This window comes from Periplaneta americana, chromosome 7, assembly GCF_040183065.1.
Source record: "Periplaneta americana isolate PAMFEO1 chromosome 7, P.americana_PAMFEO1_priV1, whole genome shotgun sequence".
Taxonomy (NCBI): Eukaryota; Metazoa; Arthropoda; class Insecta; order Blattodea; family Blattidae; genus Periplaneta; species Periplaneta americana.
The window spans coordinates 162,809,464-162,825,478 of record NC_091123.1 but is presented as its reverse complement, the minus strand read 5'-3'; the positions used below and the strand labels follow the sequence as shown (position 1 = coordinate 162,825,478).

Sequence of the window (16,015 nt, the reverse complement as noted above, 5' to 3'; positions counted from 1 at the left end):
CAAATTTGAAAATTGTACATTCAATAATTATTCCTTTTAAAATTATTCATTCGGAAATCCTGAATAAGTTGAATACACCATGTAGGCCTAAATCAACGAGTTCCACTTCTATTACGCACACGTCCAATATAATATCAATTGAACCACCAACCACATTCAAATTTGAAAATTGTACATTCAATAATTATTCCTTTTAAAATTATTCATGTTTATTTTTATGTCATCGTCGTTAATTAAAACTTTTCTAACACTTGTGTACAGTGTATTAGGTTATGTTATAGCTTCTGCTATATGATATTATGGATAGTCACGTATCAGAGATTGTTTAATATTAAGATTTATTGAAAATCATCTGTCAAGTGACGTTGATTACTGGGATTCGGATAATTGAAGTGGAATTTAGCATTTTAATAAAAATGAAACTGAATCAACAAAGCCTTCTTGACTAGTAACATTGCCATCGTGTATAGATCGAGAACTTCTCGACGAGAAGGCATTGCTCACTACTGCCATCTAGGATGCATCTAGCGTAATATTTGTAATATTGAGATGGTACAATAATACATTTGAAGACAGTTGTATTTTCGTAAGTCAATTAATATTTTATTGTATTGGAGTACTTCATTACTTCTAATCTTTATATACTTTCTTCTAATCGTGTAATAGTCAATTAAATCCCACTCGAGTTTTGATTTTCTCTAGATAAATCAAAACGTCTAGTGAGATTACTGTTGAAAAATCAATAGTGATACTTGCGTTGAGCAAGATCACAGTTGAAGTTTTTGTCGGAGTTCTCCCGTTTCCTCATGTTACACTTACAGATTTATGACTTCCTACACAAACACCTCTGACAATTCCATCCTGTCCCCTCGTCCCAACATTGCACAGTTGCCACAATTCTGGTGACCTTCGAAATCAATCTGACGGGATTCTTGGAATTCGGAAAAGATGCGACAGCTCTGCCTTCACGTGGATTTGACGGGAACATGTCAATTCTTCTGAACGAAGGTTGTGATTGGTTAATAAGAGGAGAAGACAAGACTTCCGTCACAATAAGGAAGACATTTATTTATGACAACCAATTAGTAGTGGGCTGTAGAAGGTCTGTCGGCAAAGTCCTTTCTATGAAACTGCGCTGCATGAAATAAAATAAGGTATAACTGATGTTTAATTACGATCAGTAGGCTATTGTTCCTTTCAGCTGCCAACAGCATAAAACCTCGTTTTGATGTACTGATAAATAAAAATATAAGAAAATGATATTGTACATGTAAGTAGCTATAGAATTTATACAGGGACATCATTTTATTTTTACTAACATTTTTAATATTAACCTGTCTATACCTTTAGAGAGCCGGAAACACCGCTTGCTCCCCCCTCCAAGACTGGAGTTCGATGATACTGGCGTAAAACACAAATCACTCTACTAGGTATAGGAAGGAAGAAAAGTAGTTCATCCATTTATGTAAACTAGGAAATATCGCGATTTTGAGTTTGATAATTTTCATTAGGTTTTTCTTTAATCAAAGTACAGTACTGTATTAAGAATAAGTGTTTTTACTCACGAAGTGAGTTATCCATGCGAACGTATTCATTATGCAGTGTATATTATACTGTGTACAGCACATTAGCGTACAATATAGAGAAAGAAGTTAAATTGAAAAATAATCATAATATGAATATTTAAACGCAATTTTGAAAATGGTGGCCGTTCATTTCAATACAGGCTTCAGTTCTTTTGTGCATATTATCGCACTATAGACTATTGCATCTAATTCCAATTGCCAGTTTCGTCCTTCGTACTAGTAACTCATGTTGAAATAATTCTGTACCTACTCTACGTACTGTAAATTCAATCTTCACTTCTGCCCGACCCGAAAATATAAAATTACTCAGACATGCTATCTACTGTCCGTCCAAGTGGTTATGCCGCAGGATTGTAGAAAGGGAGGAAATCACGTGACAGTTAATTACTTAACGAGGCCCTTTTATTTAAGTTAAATTAAACAGCTGTATAATATTACGTAAACTTCCAATTCCTAAGAGAAATTAATGTTTTCAGAAAAGAGCTAAGACAGCCCAGCTATTACAGAGGGGCTAGCAGAAGCAGGTGGGGGGAATCGGGATGCGACGTAGGCAAACGGACAGTACCTGTGCGAAAATATGATTCAATATCGAAAGCTCTTTCGTCACCGGAAAACGCGAACATATTTCTGGAACGTACTATACTCAGTAACTCAGTACTGCTTACTATCTGCGGTCTTGGTTCTGTGTGGAGTTGGAACTTCCTTAGTAGAAGGGGTGGGAGTGAAGTACATTAAAAACTCAGGTAAAATAAAAATTGAAGTAAAAATAAAATGATGTTCCTGTATTACTTCTGTAAAATAAATATTTCTTTATTAATTAATAATAGTCCAAGATAGTTTTGCAAACACTGAACGGGAATTCATTTCATAAACACTCGGAATAGTTCTTCCTTTTGTGTATATTTTGTACGAGATCACCCCTTCTTCCAGTCCACCCTATACTGAGCGCAGCTAATATGTGCATTCCGCTCATGAACTGTGAGCCGGCTCGGAGAGCGCAAACCTAGTGCAGACCTGATCTAATATGTTGCAGTGCTGGGTCTTAGCGACACTCTTCGAATAGCATCAGTACCAGTACATACCTTAGCGCCGTTCTTGAGCAGTTGTTTTGCTGTGGCCAGTCCAATGCCTTGAGCTGCTCCAGTCACTAACGCCACTTGGTCCTTCAGATCCATCGTGTCCTATGCGAGTTGAATCTGTACACAGAACGATGTTATACTGCAATAAGAACAGTATAGTAGCTTATATACTGGCGATACGTGCACTGAAATGGAGTTACAATTTAGCAGGGAATATGGAATCTCACTGTAATTGTGAAATCATTTAGGCCTAGCTATACACGAGTATCTATGTTGCAACTTTTCTCCAAGGCTTACTCTTATCTCAACCTACGTTATCATATAAGGTAATGGCGGGTAACTGTGCTCATTTTTCCAGCGTTGTGGCTGAGGGGTTAATGAGTCAAACTCCGAATCCAGCGGTCCCGGGTTCGATTCCCGGTCAGGACGAGTTGCCTGGGTGAAGTTTTTTTCGGGGGTTTTCCCTCACTCCTATGGATGAATATCAGGTAACTTTATCAGGCGATTGGGTCCACACCAGTGGAGTAACGGTCAGCGCGTCTGGCCGCGAAACCAGGTGGCCCGGGTTAGATTCCCGGTCCGGGCAAATTACCTGGTTGAGGTTTCTTTCCGGGGTTTTCCCTCAACCTAAGATGAGCAAATGCTGGGTAACTTTCGGTGCTGGACCCCGGACTCATTTCACCGGCATTATCACCTTCATCTCATTCAGACGCTAAATAACCTAAGCTGTTGATAAAGCGTCGTAAAATAACCTACTAAAATAAAAAAATAAAAATCAGGCGATTGGAACCCTACTCATCTTCGCCACTTCCCTTCCTCCCCCATCATCCTTTCGTCATCATCCCGTTTCTGGTTTTTCAGATCACTCTACAGGCGGCCTCCCGGAACTACTGGCTCTCTCGACCGGCCTCCGTGGAATGTAGCTGAGCGATGTTGGATGGCTTCTGCAATAGCACCCAAGGCGGACCTACTCGGGGGAGGAGTTTCGCCTCGGACCGACAGGGGGGCCTTGGGGGAAGTTGCCGAAGCAGGATTGGTATATGGATTTCTGTCGGCTGTAGGGAACGGTCGTTAGGGAGTCATGTGGTTGGGTTGGTGCGCGTAAAGGATCTTTGGCATGCAACTCATTCCATATCGAGGGTTAGCGCAGTAGATCTCAACAGGTCGCAGTGCTGGGCCATCTGTGCCCCTTTCACTTCTCACCTCCAGCTGTGCTCACTTAGTTTTAATTCGCTCATAATGTGGTCGTCTGTGATTATTTTGTAACATTAAGTATGAACTTAAAGAAAGTTTAAGAATATTTATGCATTATAATAATTTATTGTGGCATACAAGTTTAGACAAGTTGGGGAATACGAACACTTAGACGACATATGCGGTTAAGCGTACGCAAAGTGTCGACTAACTGTGCGCACTTTTTAATGTATGTTTTCTTTAGTTTTACTGAGTTACAACATGCCTGTATTGCAACAACTTAGCCTATTAACAGAGATAACAAAGAAATGTTCATGTCCTTATATAACGTGTACAACTCGTGCCACCATTCGCCACATCCATTACACTGTACACAATCTTTTTCACTATATGTATTTCCCACATGTAGACAATCAAAATAGTTCATTACAACATGTGTCCGAAAATGCTTCATTTCCGAGTTATGGCCTTCACAACATTGAAATTCACCGGAACGTTTTTCTTTCCGCAGGTCGTTGTCATTACAGAAAATGTTCAAAATGTCCACCTCCTGCTTGAATACAGACCTCACATCGATGTCTCATTGACCTGCAAACTCGTGCAGGGTAATCTGCTGGTGACAGGGCCTGTACACGTTGCAAATGATAAGGATACAATTGATACTCTTTCAACAGTCTCCAGACAATCGTATAAGGAACATTGACTTGCAACGCTACCCTTCGTGTGCTGATAGAAGGAGTCATGTTCACAGCCTCCAGAATCTCCTCCTGTACCGTACTTCTGGAGTTGTAGATCTTGGTCGTCCCCTTCCCAAACCAGGAGAGTTAAATTTTCCATACTCGCACAGACGGTAATGGAGACGTACAAATGTTTTCCGATCTGGACATTGTCGCTGTGGGTACCTCTCGTGGTACAAACGACGAGCCAGCGCAACATTGCCGTCCGCCTTACCTTACATGAAGTGTATCTCTGCCAGCTCTTGATTTGAATACATGTCGCACAGTCTAACGCCTACACAACACTGAATGTAACCTTCGCCTCGGAATGAACTGTCAGAGTGCCCTCTTAATGTCTCCTTTGACGGCAACGATCTGTGGAAAGAAAAACGTTCCGGTGAATTTCAATGTTGTGAAGGCCATAACTCGGAAATGAAGCATTTCCGGACACATGTTGTAATGAACTATTTTGATTGTCTACATGTGGGAAATACATACCTGAAATTATGCCCTGTATTTTTGAAACACTCTGTAGATTCATCACACCCAGTGCAGATATGTCTTCTCTGAAGGAGTTTGTTTCATTCATTCATTCATTCATTCATTCATTCATTCATTCATTCATTCATTCATTCATTCATTCATTCATTTTGTTCCATAGATCTTACATGAGCAATGAAGCTTTAAGATGTGGAACAAGTTAAAATTTTACAATATTACAATTACAATTTTTACAAATTTTTATAGTTTTACAATTTAGTAATTTTCTACAATTTTTACAATTTTGTGCAATTTTTTACAATATTTTGGCGAGATGTAGTGAGATGAGGTGAGGTCCGAGGATTCGCCAAAATATTATCCGGCATTTGCCTTTTGGTTTGGGGAAAACCTCGGAAAAACCCAACCAGGTAATCAAATCAAAGGAGGGTAATCTAATCAAAGGGGTTGATGCCAAGGACTCGCCATAGACCATCCGGCTTCAGTCCCACGGCTGAATGTTCTAGGCTGGAATGTCAGCTGTCGTGCAGTGAGGTTTTCTATTGGGTTGCTTCCTATTTTTTACATCTTTTTGTTATTTTGAACACTTGAGAACCCGATTTTGAAAGCTAGTTTTCAGTTCTTACTTTCAGCCTTTCTTGTTGGCTGCAGCCCTCTGGCAGCTCCCTCAATCTTTTTTGCCTCATCAAACTGTCTTTGTGTGAGACATAATTTTTCAGTTTTCCTTTCATACTTCTCCATGTCACTCTGAGAGAGGAACATAGGTTAAGGGTGTTTGAGAATAAGGTGCTTAGGAAAATATTTGGAGCTAAGCGGGATGAAGTTACAGGAGAATGGAGAAAGTTACACAATGCAGAACTGCACGCATTGTATTCTTCACCTGACATAATTAGGAACATTAAATCCAGATGTTTGAGATGGGCAGGGCATGTAGCACGTATGGGCGAATCAAGAAATGCATATAGAGTGTTAGTTGGGAGACCGGAGGGAAAAAGATCTTTGGGGAGGCCGAGACGTAGATGGGAGGATAATATTAAAATGGATTTGAGGGACGTGGGATATGATGATAGAGACTGGATTAATCTTGCACAGGATAGGGACCGTTGGCGGGCTTATGTGAGGGCGGCAATGAACCTTCGGGTTCCTTAAAAGGCAGTAAGTAAGTAAGTAAACTTCTCCATGTCTTCTTTAACTACAAGAAATAAATACAAACAATTATCTTCATCGTATATAAAATGGCAATGGAAGAGCAAAATAGAGATCTGCGAGATAAAGCGTCGTAAAATTAGCCTATCGCATAAGCTGCCAGGTGGAAAGAAAGTGTACACAAACTTGAATCCGGCGCGCACACTTGCCCGGCCGCGGTAATGTCTCGTTCAATCCGGTGTAGATGAAAAAAGTGCTACTACTGTGCTCCAACCACAAAAAAGTCTCTGCGGAATGAAACGCAGCGGGGTAATGCTGTGAATGAATGTTGATTTCATAAGATATCTTAAGGTCACACACGTGGGTACTCGTATCTCTATTGGCTCGCTCTCACAGCACAAACGATAACATTGATACACACATATTGATACTACCCTAGTTACAAAATTAGATCACTGTTAATCTCCTGGTCTTTTAATCCCTCCATATAGGAAATAACATATGCAGGAGAGCGCATGGTTTTTAAACTGACGTTATAACGATAATATTATCTATCTACTTCGCTCCAATAGATGACGCAATAGTAAGCACATTCCTTCTACGGTTGATCTCCTGGTTGGAGAACAGGATAGGTATCCTACTATACTAAAAGCCAGGTTATGAACCGACCAAACAGGAAGTAGTTGACAGGGCGAGAGGAAAGTGCGGTTTAGAGGGGTAGCCTGTGCAGCGATGACACGTTGAATATGGCGGGGCGGAGGGGGGAAGGAGAACGGAGCTTTTCATTGGACCTCACGTGAAAATGTAGTCTGGTAACGAAAATCTGGCAACGGAATCACGGAGACAGTGTAGCCAAACTTCCCAGTTCATTTGCAGTACCACGTGCGTTACGAGTCGCATTTCGTACCAGCGTCATTAGCTCGTGCTTAAAAACAGTAATTTTAGTTACTAATATTGTTGATAGTGTTATCGAGAACTGTAGACAGTAGTCATTTTAAACATATCGGTGACAAACGCTGAACACGCTTTGAATCTCGCGCCACTATGTGGCAATAGAGCTCAGAAAGAGAGCAATAGAACGTTATTTCCGGTTTAGTCGGTTCATTACCTGGCTTTTAGTATAGCTAAACTTAGCGCGGACTCCTCGTCGCGCGCATGTTATACCCCTCTTACCCCCCTGCAGTAGGCGCGAGAGCATGCTGGGAACGGGAGCATACGTCATCTGCGCGAGACAGTCACGCCCGCTGGTTTCTGCGCACTGAGTTTTCCTTGTTGGATGCCTACTGGGTGTTCATTTCAAAGTGTGTCATGACGTCACTGTTGTGAGTCAGCGAATAGAAGCGAGTTTCAGCTTTTATGTCAGAGAAGTTGCCTATTAATCCAGGCGTTCAATCTGAACTTGAGAACGTGTATGGTATAACTTGAACGTCGTAGCAACAAATGGCGGCCTGTACGGTCTGTGTGCTACCATAACCTCTTTCGAACTGTGTTTTGCGCGGGCAAGTAGTACGCAGGGTATTTGTTATCATCGGTTGCGTACCGCAAAATTCCACTATACAAATCAAATGCTCCGTGTCCTTGTTGACCGTCGAAATTAATGTCAACAAATACGTAAGTAATCGTCTTATCCCTCTCCACATTTCCCGACAGTAAGAAAAAAAACTCACCTCAGTACGTGTTTCGAAACAGTTCACATTCCTGCCACTACTGGCGTTACCGTACGTATCGGTATGTACTCTTCAGAATGAACGCCGTACTTGCCAGTCAACTTCTCTGGCACATAGGTAATACTCCTCTGCGGAAGTGTAGGAACAATGAATTCTCTAGGCTCATTGGCTAGCCACATGACGGCATACAGCGAGCCATCACACACTTTGAACTGAACACGCAGTATAGTTCTCGACGGGAATAACGGCGTCCTCACCAGCAATAATAGCATTGTCCAAGGTATTAATAGTGATATGATACATTTATTGCGGAGAGACCAATACCTTATCTTACTTCATCGCGAAATTACAGTTAAGTTAGCGAAACATGACAACGTATACCTGTTTCAATAATATAATCCTACGAATACAACATTCACAGCGTTAATACAACCTCTTACAGATCACACTAACTAGACTGTTAGCTGTCGTCCACTGATACTAACGGCTGAAAAAATCGGCTGCGTATACTTGGCCGCCTGCGCACAGTTACCCTCCATTACCTTACAGTTACCGCAGATATAAAATGTAATAAGAAGTTGAAATGACTTCTTCCTAATTAGAATATCACGCTGGGTAACTTTCGCAGCTGGAACCTGGTTTCAGTTTGCTGGCATTATCACCTCAATTTCACTCATACGCTAGATCAGTGGTTCCCAACCTTTTTTGACTGACGACACACTTTATTGAACCCCCACGATATCGCGACACACGTATTTGTTTTTAATAATAATAATAATAATAATAATAATAATAATAATAATAATAATAATCACCAGTGATTTCTTCTGGAGAAAATGGTGGTGGAACTCTGTGTAGAATATTTTATAGCGAACGGGGAGATGATTACTGTTCATTGCACGGGAATTTTGTTGTTTTTAACAATCCTTTCGTTCAACTAAAGGCTGGTTCACAATAAACCGGGAACGAGAACCAGAATGAAAATGAGAAGCAGAGGACGTGAATATGAAAATTTTTAATTCACAATAAACCGAGAACGTAGACGACTATGCATATCGATATGTATGTCAATAACGATATGTAAAGTCGATATTACGCATGCTGATGTTATTTGTGTATAATTGACCAATGGCGTTCTCTCACGAGTACAAGGCAGCCAACATAAACACAGGTTAACCAACTTCGAAATTTCAACTGAAACATTTCATTAGGTACGGTGCTATAAATATGCCCATGCATCTTTATTATCACAACCTATTTTAAGTCTACCATAACGTAAAATAATTACAGAAGAAACATTTGTAATAGAACAAAAATGAACACAACAGTAGTTATTGAATTGAAGCATGAATATGTAGTGTGTAATACAACCAATACAGTAATAAAATATGATTCGCTTCCGATCGGTGTTCAAAGATGCAGTTATTAAAAGCCACGTATTCTCCTTCATTTTCTCATCTTTATACGAGGCGCGCCGCTTATAGTAAACGTGAGGATTTTCCTCAACACTCAATATTAGAATCTCATCAAATAAAACTTGCTCCATGATGCACAGCACAGAACAAAATAATGCATAAGTTATGTCACGGTCTTCTTGCTACAAAATATACGACGACAAAATAGCTTTTAGATGGCAATAGAATGATTCTAGTGGGCTGTGATCGGAAACATGAACGCCAAAGTTGAATCTTGGCCAACTCTCCGTTCCCGATCCCGGGCTCTGGCAAGCTTTTCGTTAATTGTGAATGCTCACATTTAAATGTACACATTTTAACAATTTTACCGTTTCCGGTTTATTGTGAACCAGCCTTAAGACTTTCAAGTTACTGTACAGGACTGGTAACTGTGTCCGCGGTCTTGTTGGTGAGGAAAAGGTTTTCTGAGGGAAACGAAGAGGGAGGGGGGAGTTGAGCTTATTGGTAAACGTACTATTATGCGTGCAAGAAACATTTCCTCTTTCCTTGTCTTCGCGCAGGCTTGCAGTGGGATGCAAACGGAGTCGCGTTTCACGCGGATTCTTCAGAAGATGAACTGCCATTTTCACTATCGCTGCCCCCGGCTTCACTATCAGTATCAGTGTTCAAGTTGATTGATATTTGGTCAATTACATCTGGAACTACTCCGTCCTTTTCCCAGTATTCTGCTTCTAAATTGGCGACGTGGTGGCAGAAACCTGCCCAATCTTGTCGTGTTACCTCCTGTATTGCGTTCTTCGTAGTTTCGCGCAGCTTTGTTAAAGACAAATCTCCTGTAACATTCGTGTCCCTTACAATTCTCTTGATTTTCGACCATGCGAGTTCGATGGCATTTAGATCACACATATATGGAGGAAGACGTATCACAACATGTCCACTACCTGACAACATGTTATTTATTCTATACGTCTTCTCCTTTGGTTTCAGTGGAAGAATCAGTTTATAAAGGTCGTTCTTACGCATTATCTCATTGCACTCGACTCCTTTCTTTCGCAGCCACTCTATCATGTCCCCTTTGAGGGCATAGGTTGATGGCGCTTTATCAACCTGAATACAATGGTATGGTGCATTGTCTAAAACGACAACAGAATTTGGCTGAAGATTTGGCATAAGTTGATTAACTACCCACTTTTGAAAATTGCCGCTATTCATTTGCCCATGGTAGTCTCCTGTTGTAGAGCCAGCTTTGTATATTAGTTCTGCACCGGCAAGAAAACCACTTGCGCCCCCGGCATGTAGTATGATCAGTCTGTTCCCCGAATTCATATTGTCCTGAACTCCCATTACGTCATAACTTTGCCAACATCTTCGGTGAGTTAGATTGCTATCGACCCACGTCTCGTCTACGTACACAATTTCACGTCCTTCTCGATACTTCTTCATTTTACGCAGATAGTTTGCACTCCAATCAATAATGTCCGGTCTTTCTACCAAGATTTTTCGTTCTGACTGGCATTTCCTCCATCTAAACCCCATGCTTTTCACGACTCTGTTTAGTGATTTTCTGCCCCAAGGAAAATTGATTTTTTCTTTAATTACCGTCAAAAGTTCAGGTATTGTTGGCACTCTCTTTTCTTGAATATCAAAGTCTTGTATTGTATTTCTTATAACACACTTGTCGAAGTCGTCTACATGCAGTATATTACGAGACATTATTCGTCTCTTCTTTCCAGGCGATTTCAGAAGTCTGTCCGGACTGTTTTCTTTTCTTATCTTATGTTCCTTCCTAATCTTCTTTATTGTACTATATCCCACTCCAGTGTATTCGGCCGCTCTTTCAGTTGATTTATTTAAGGGAATCCTCAAATGTTTTTGCACTCTTTCCTCATCGCACTTCTCTATGATGTTAGCTATTATTTCTCTTGCTTCACTATGAATAGTTGTGTTTGCCTTTCTACTAGCCATACTAAACGAAAGTGTTTAAGACTATCGTTCTTGCTAATATCACTGCTCTATCATCTCGCACTATTATTCCTATACTATAGCTATACACATCCTATACTATTTTATCACTACACTACACTACACTATACTAATCCTATACTAAATATACGCACTACACTGAATTACACAGTTTTACTGTAATTACTGTATAAGGAAGTTCTGAATTGAACAATGTAAAGAATACTGTAAACTCAAGTTGACTGCACTCTCGCAATATATATTCAGAACTGGTAATTGTCTGCCAATGTCATAGCAAAGCCACCCCCATCCCGAACCTCTAGTACCTACCCTCTTCCCCGCGGTTGCGGTAGACCCCTCTCATACGGACACAGTTACTAGTCCTCCACAGTATAAGCCGTTCCAGCGCGTTCAGCTAGAACAAAACCACTGATAACAACTTACATGTAGTTTCGGACATTCAGTGTTATAGATAGGTCGATGTTAACAGGCAATCGAAAATTCTAAAAATAATAATAAAAAAAAGCAGTTATTTGAGTGGGATTAGAAAAAAAAGCAAATGTACTTGTGTGTCAAAAATACCAACCTATCTATACTGGATGTCCAATAAAAGATTTTTATTACCGTTTTTTAAAACTCACTTACAGTATTTAAATTAATGTGAAGTCTGCGCTTGATGAGTTGCACAGAGTTTCTCTATACGTGATCTTATGGTTGACAGGTCAACACGTAAATCATCTTCGAGATGCAACAGTCTATTTTTAGATTTCGCAATTTTCATAGTAGAAAAATGCTGTTTCACACAAGTATAAATTTGAAAACAGCAGTTCAAAATAAATTTTTAGTTTATTCGGCACCATGGACTGATTTGACAAAACATTTCAGCATATAAGACACTCGGGATTTTGTGTATATTCATCTCCACGCCACGTAAAACCATATTGCAAGTATTGATCACTATATTTACGAAATGCAGTACGTTTTTATGAACCCTGAAGGGAATTTTCGCTCACATTATTTGAATTAGAACTGCTGTCACCTAACCCACACCTTAATTCAGATTGTCTTTTTCGAATTAAAAATTTGTCCATGATAAAGTCTAAATGAAGCAGTTTTGATGAAATAGTTGCACTGTCACCTACTTACACGTACTTTGGCTGTATACTGAAACTGATTAATGTATTCTCACGATTCTGAACTCTGTTGTTTACTACGTAGGACTGGTTTTTACTAAGTGGGAATAGTTAACAAATTACAAAGCATTGTTGCAGGTGTTCGATTTAATTCGAATTATCGCCAGGCAGAAAAATTAAACTGAGCATTGTTGCAGGTGTTCACGTTCATATCAAAGACTTCGTTATAAATTCATATTCATATTTATTGTCATGAAACGTCTTTCAGGTAATGGCTTCCCTCACATTTCTGCATACGGACCACCACTACCTTGCTTACATTCCATCCTATATCCTTTATATTTCTCTTATCATCTATGACTCCCCCAGTCTGCCAAATATCTAAAGTTTAACCACAGTCTACTATATACAGTCGCGAAGCTTGAGGTGTTTTTTTGCAAATCTCGTGATAAAGCGCTCCAAGCGGTTAGCAACTAGAAACAATAGACTATCCATGGTCGACTTTGGACTGTGTCGTATTTCTATCGAGTGCTAGCTCGTTGCGTATTTCACATTGATGCTTGTGAAATGTTCGTTATTGGTTATAATGAAAATGTTAATGGCTAAAATATAATAATTGGAATAATAATATGGGACAAGGAGGAGACGTTTGCAGTGCTATAAATTGTAGCAACAATAAGAGAAAGAGGCCAGAGTTATCCTTTTTCCGATTTCCGAAAGATTCAGAAAGGTTCCTGGGTTTCCACAAGCATGCTGTGCAGAAACAAAACTGTTAATTTGAAGTTCTTTGTGACTGTTAGAATACATTATATCCTTAAATTTCACAATGAAATGTTTCAGTCTAACCGAAAGGACATTAGATACCGGTCAAAGTTCTGTCATTTAGGCTGCTAAATTTCCAGAGAAATAAAGGTTAGGTCTACTTTTTTTTCAGAGGATATATTTTTAATTGTAGCTATTAATTTTGTTATTATTTTTATGTGTTATTTTACTAAAGACGTAGAAAAATTAAATTTGTTTTAATGAACTTTACTGATCACGTTTTATTTTCAATTCTGGTGGGATTATTATTGCTTAGGCCTAATTTTTTCTTCAAAGGATATGTTTTTAATTATAGCTGTTAAGTTTGTTGTTATTTTTATTTGTTGCTTTACTAGAGACGTAGAAAAAGTCTGTTACAATAAAATGTATTGATCACGTTTTATTTCCAATTCTGGTGTGATTATTATTGCTTAACCTCATCCCACTTTGTTAACTACGTAAGCCTACACTACAAGTACCGGTACACGTAAGTTACTCCATTAATTCATATTTCCAATATTATTGTTGTAAAGAGAAATGCAAATTATTATTTATTGGTTTCAATTCATAGTTAATTATCGCTATAATCTTGAATGAGTGAAGCTATTATAGTAAATTTCAGTTCGTTTTGCACAAACAAAAATTATATTAACTTATTTCTTGCAGGTATCTTCGAGTTTATGGTGGAATTTAATATACTTCATTAAAATAATAAATTAACTTTATGCATTTAATATTTCAATAATGGAAGGAAGGTGTTAATTTTTCCAAAAGAACACAACGAAAGTGTAACATATTTTGTCGGCTGCTAGGAGAGAGCTACGATGATGAGGCGATAGTAGCGATCCTAGTGGTGGGCAACTACCCCTGTTTGCATTTTTACTACATATTGAGCTTCGCGACTGTATATTATAGTAGACTGTGGTTTAACCCTGCTTCTGCCTATCTCTTCTTTCTGATGTACAGTAGAGGTGGGGAAAAAATAACGTAACAGTTATTTTGGAACCGTTCCTTGTTTGGAACTGTTCCAAAAAGTAAGAGCACCTTGGAACACTATGTTCCAAAATAACAGTGTTGCTCTGAGCTAGTACGAAATACTTGCGGTTACAAATACTCGTTTCACTTTGGAATACATTATGACAACGCCTGTTCCTCAGAACGGAACATGTTTGGTACTATTGAAAGCAGTGACGCCAACTTTTGAAAAACAGTGGGTGGGCTCAAACATTTGACGAGCCTTAAGTTAAATAAATCTCACAACACGATAAATTATTGGGTGGGCTCGGATTCCACGAGTCTTTAAAAAATGTACACATTATCTTGGAACTGATGTTAATTAAGTATAGGATTCTATCAAATCATAATGCCTGTATTATAGTAACTACATTGTGAATTTTATCAAGGGAGATGAAAATATATAGGTTATGTTTTATTTCCAAATATTTTACAGTTTTAGTTTCATTACCAATTCTTGAAATTAAACTAAAATCTGTTGAAACATGACTATTATTGAAGTTCTTTTGTTTAAAAAAAAAGTACAACGGTAAATTTTCATATTTCATTACAATGAGATTATTATTCTTCATGACGGTATATTATTAATATGAATTTTTGCACGGCCGAAATGATTATAACTTTTATTTTCGCATTTTTGGAGAATTTGAACACTACTGTGACCTTCAGCTAAGCAGAAGAGGAAGAATAGGTTAGGTTTTATTTACCACTGGGATTGGTAAACATTTAAATGATACATAACGTTAAACATTTTTTTCTTTTCTATTTTAACTTTTCCTATAGTGAAGTGGAATTAGGGCCTAACAATAATAAAGAAAACTTTTGTTCCAAAATGCACAGGGCCTAATAATAATAATAATAATAATAATAATAATAATAATAATAATAATAATAATAATCACTTTTATTCCAAAATGCACAGGGCCTAATAATAATGATCACTTTCGTCCTAAAATGCACAGGGCCTAATAATAATGAACATCACTTTCGTCCCAAAATGCACAGTACTTAGTAATAATGATCACTTTCGTCCCAAAATGCACAGTACTTAGTAATAATGATCACTTTCGTCCCAAAATGCACAGGGCCTAATAATAATGATCACTTTCGTCCCAAAATGCACAGTACTTAGTAATAATGATCACTTTCGTTCCAAAATGCACAGGGCCTAATAATAATGATCACTTTCGTCCCAAAATGCACAGTACTTAGTAATAATGATCACTTTCGTCCCAAAATGCACAGTACTTAGTAATAATGATCACTTTCGTCCCAAAATGCACAGTACTTAGTAATAATGATCACTTTCGTCCCAAAATGCACAGGGCCTAATAATAATGATCACTTTCGTCCCAAAATGCACAGTACTTAGTAATAATGATCACTTTCGTTCCAAAATGCACAGGGCCTAATAATAATAATAATAATAATAATAATAATAATAATAATAATAATAATAATAATCACTTTTGTTCCAAAATGCACAGGGCCTAATAATAATGAAGATTACTTTCGTCCGAAAATGCACAGTACTTAGTAATAATGATCACTTTTGCTTCAAAATGCACATGACCTAATAATAATGATCACTTTCGTCCCAAAATGCACAGGACCTAATAATAATAATAATAATAATAATAATAATAATAATAATAATAATAATAATAATAATAACTTTTCTTCCAAAATGCACAGGGCCTAATAATAATGATCACTTTCGTCCCAAAATGCACAGTACTTAGTAATAATGATCACTTTTGTTTCAAAATGCACATCTCAGCCTAGTGTGGAAGGTTTGTGTAAA

The 16,015-nt window shown here is 38.3% G+C and overlaps 1 protein-coding gene across 3 annotated transcripts in view; it reads right to left on the bottom strand.

The window, feature by feature from the left end:
- Positions 1–16,015, bottom strand: part of LOC138703664 (15-hydroxyprostaglandin dehydrogenase [NAD(+)]-like) — a 161,302-nt gene that overhangs the window by 32,557 nt on the left and 112,730 nt on the right. For all 3 annotated transcript variants that reach the window (XM_069831732.1, XM_069831729.1, XM_069831730.1), the window contains exon 2: positions 2,669–2,782. In XM_069831732.1, coding sequence (XP_069687833.1) covers positions 2,669–2,761 — 93 coding nt within the window. In that variant the 5' untranslated portion in view covers positions 2,762–2,782. The remainder of the gene's footprint in view (positions 1–2,668; positions 2,783–16,015) is intronic.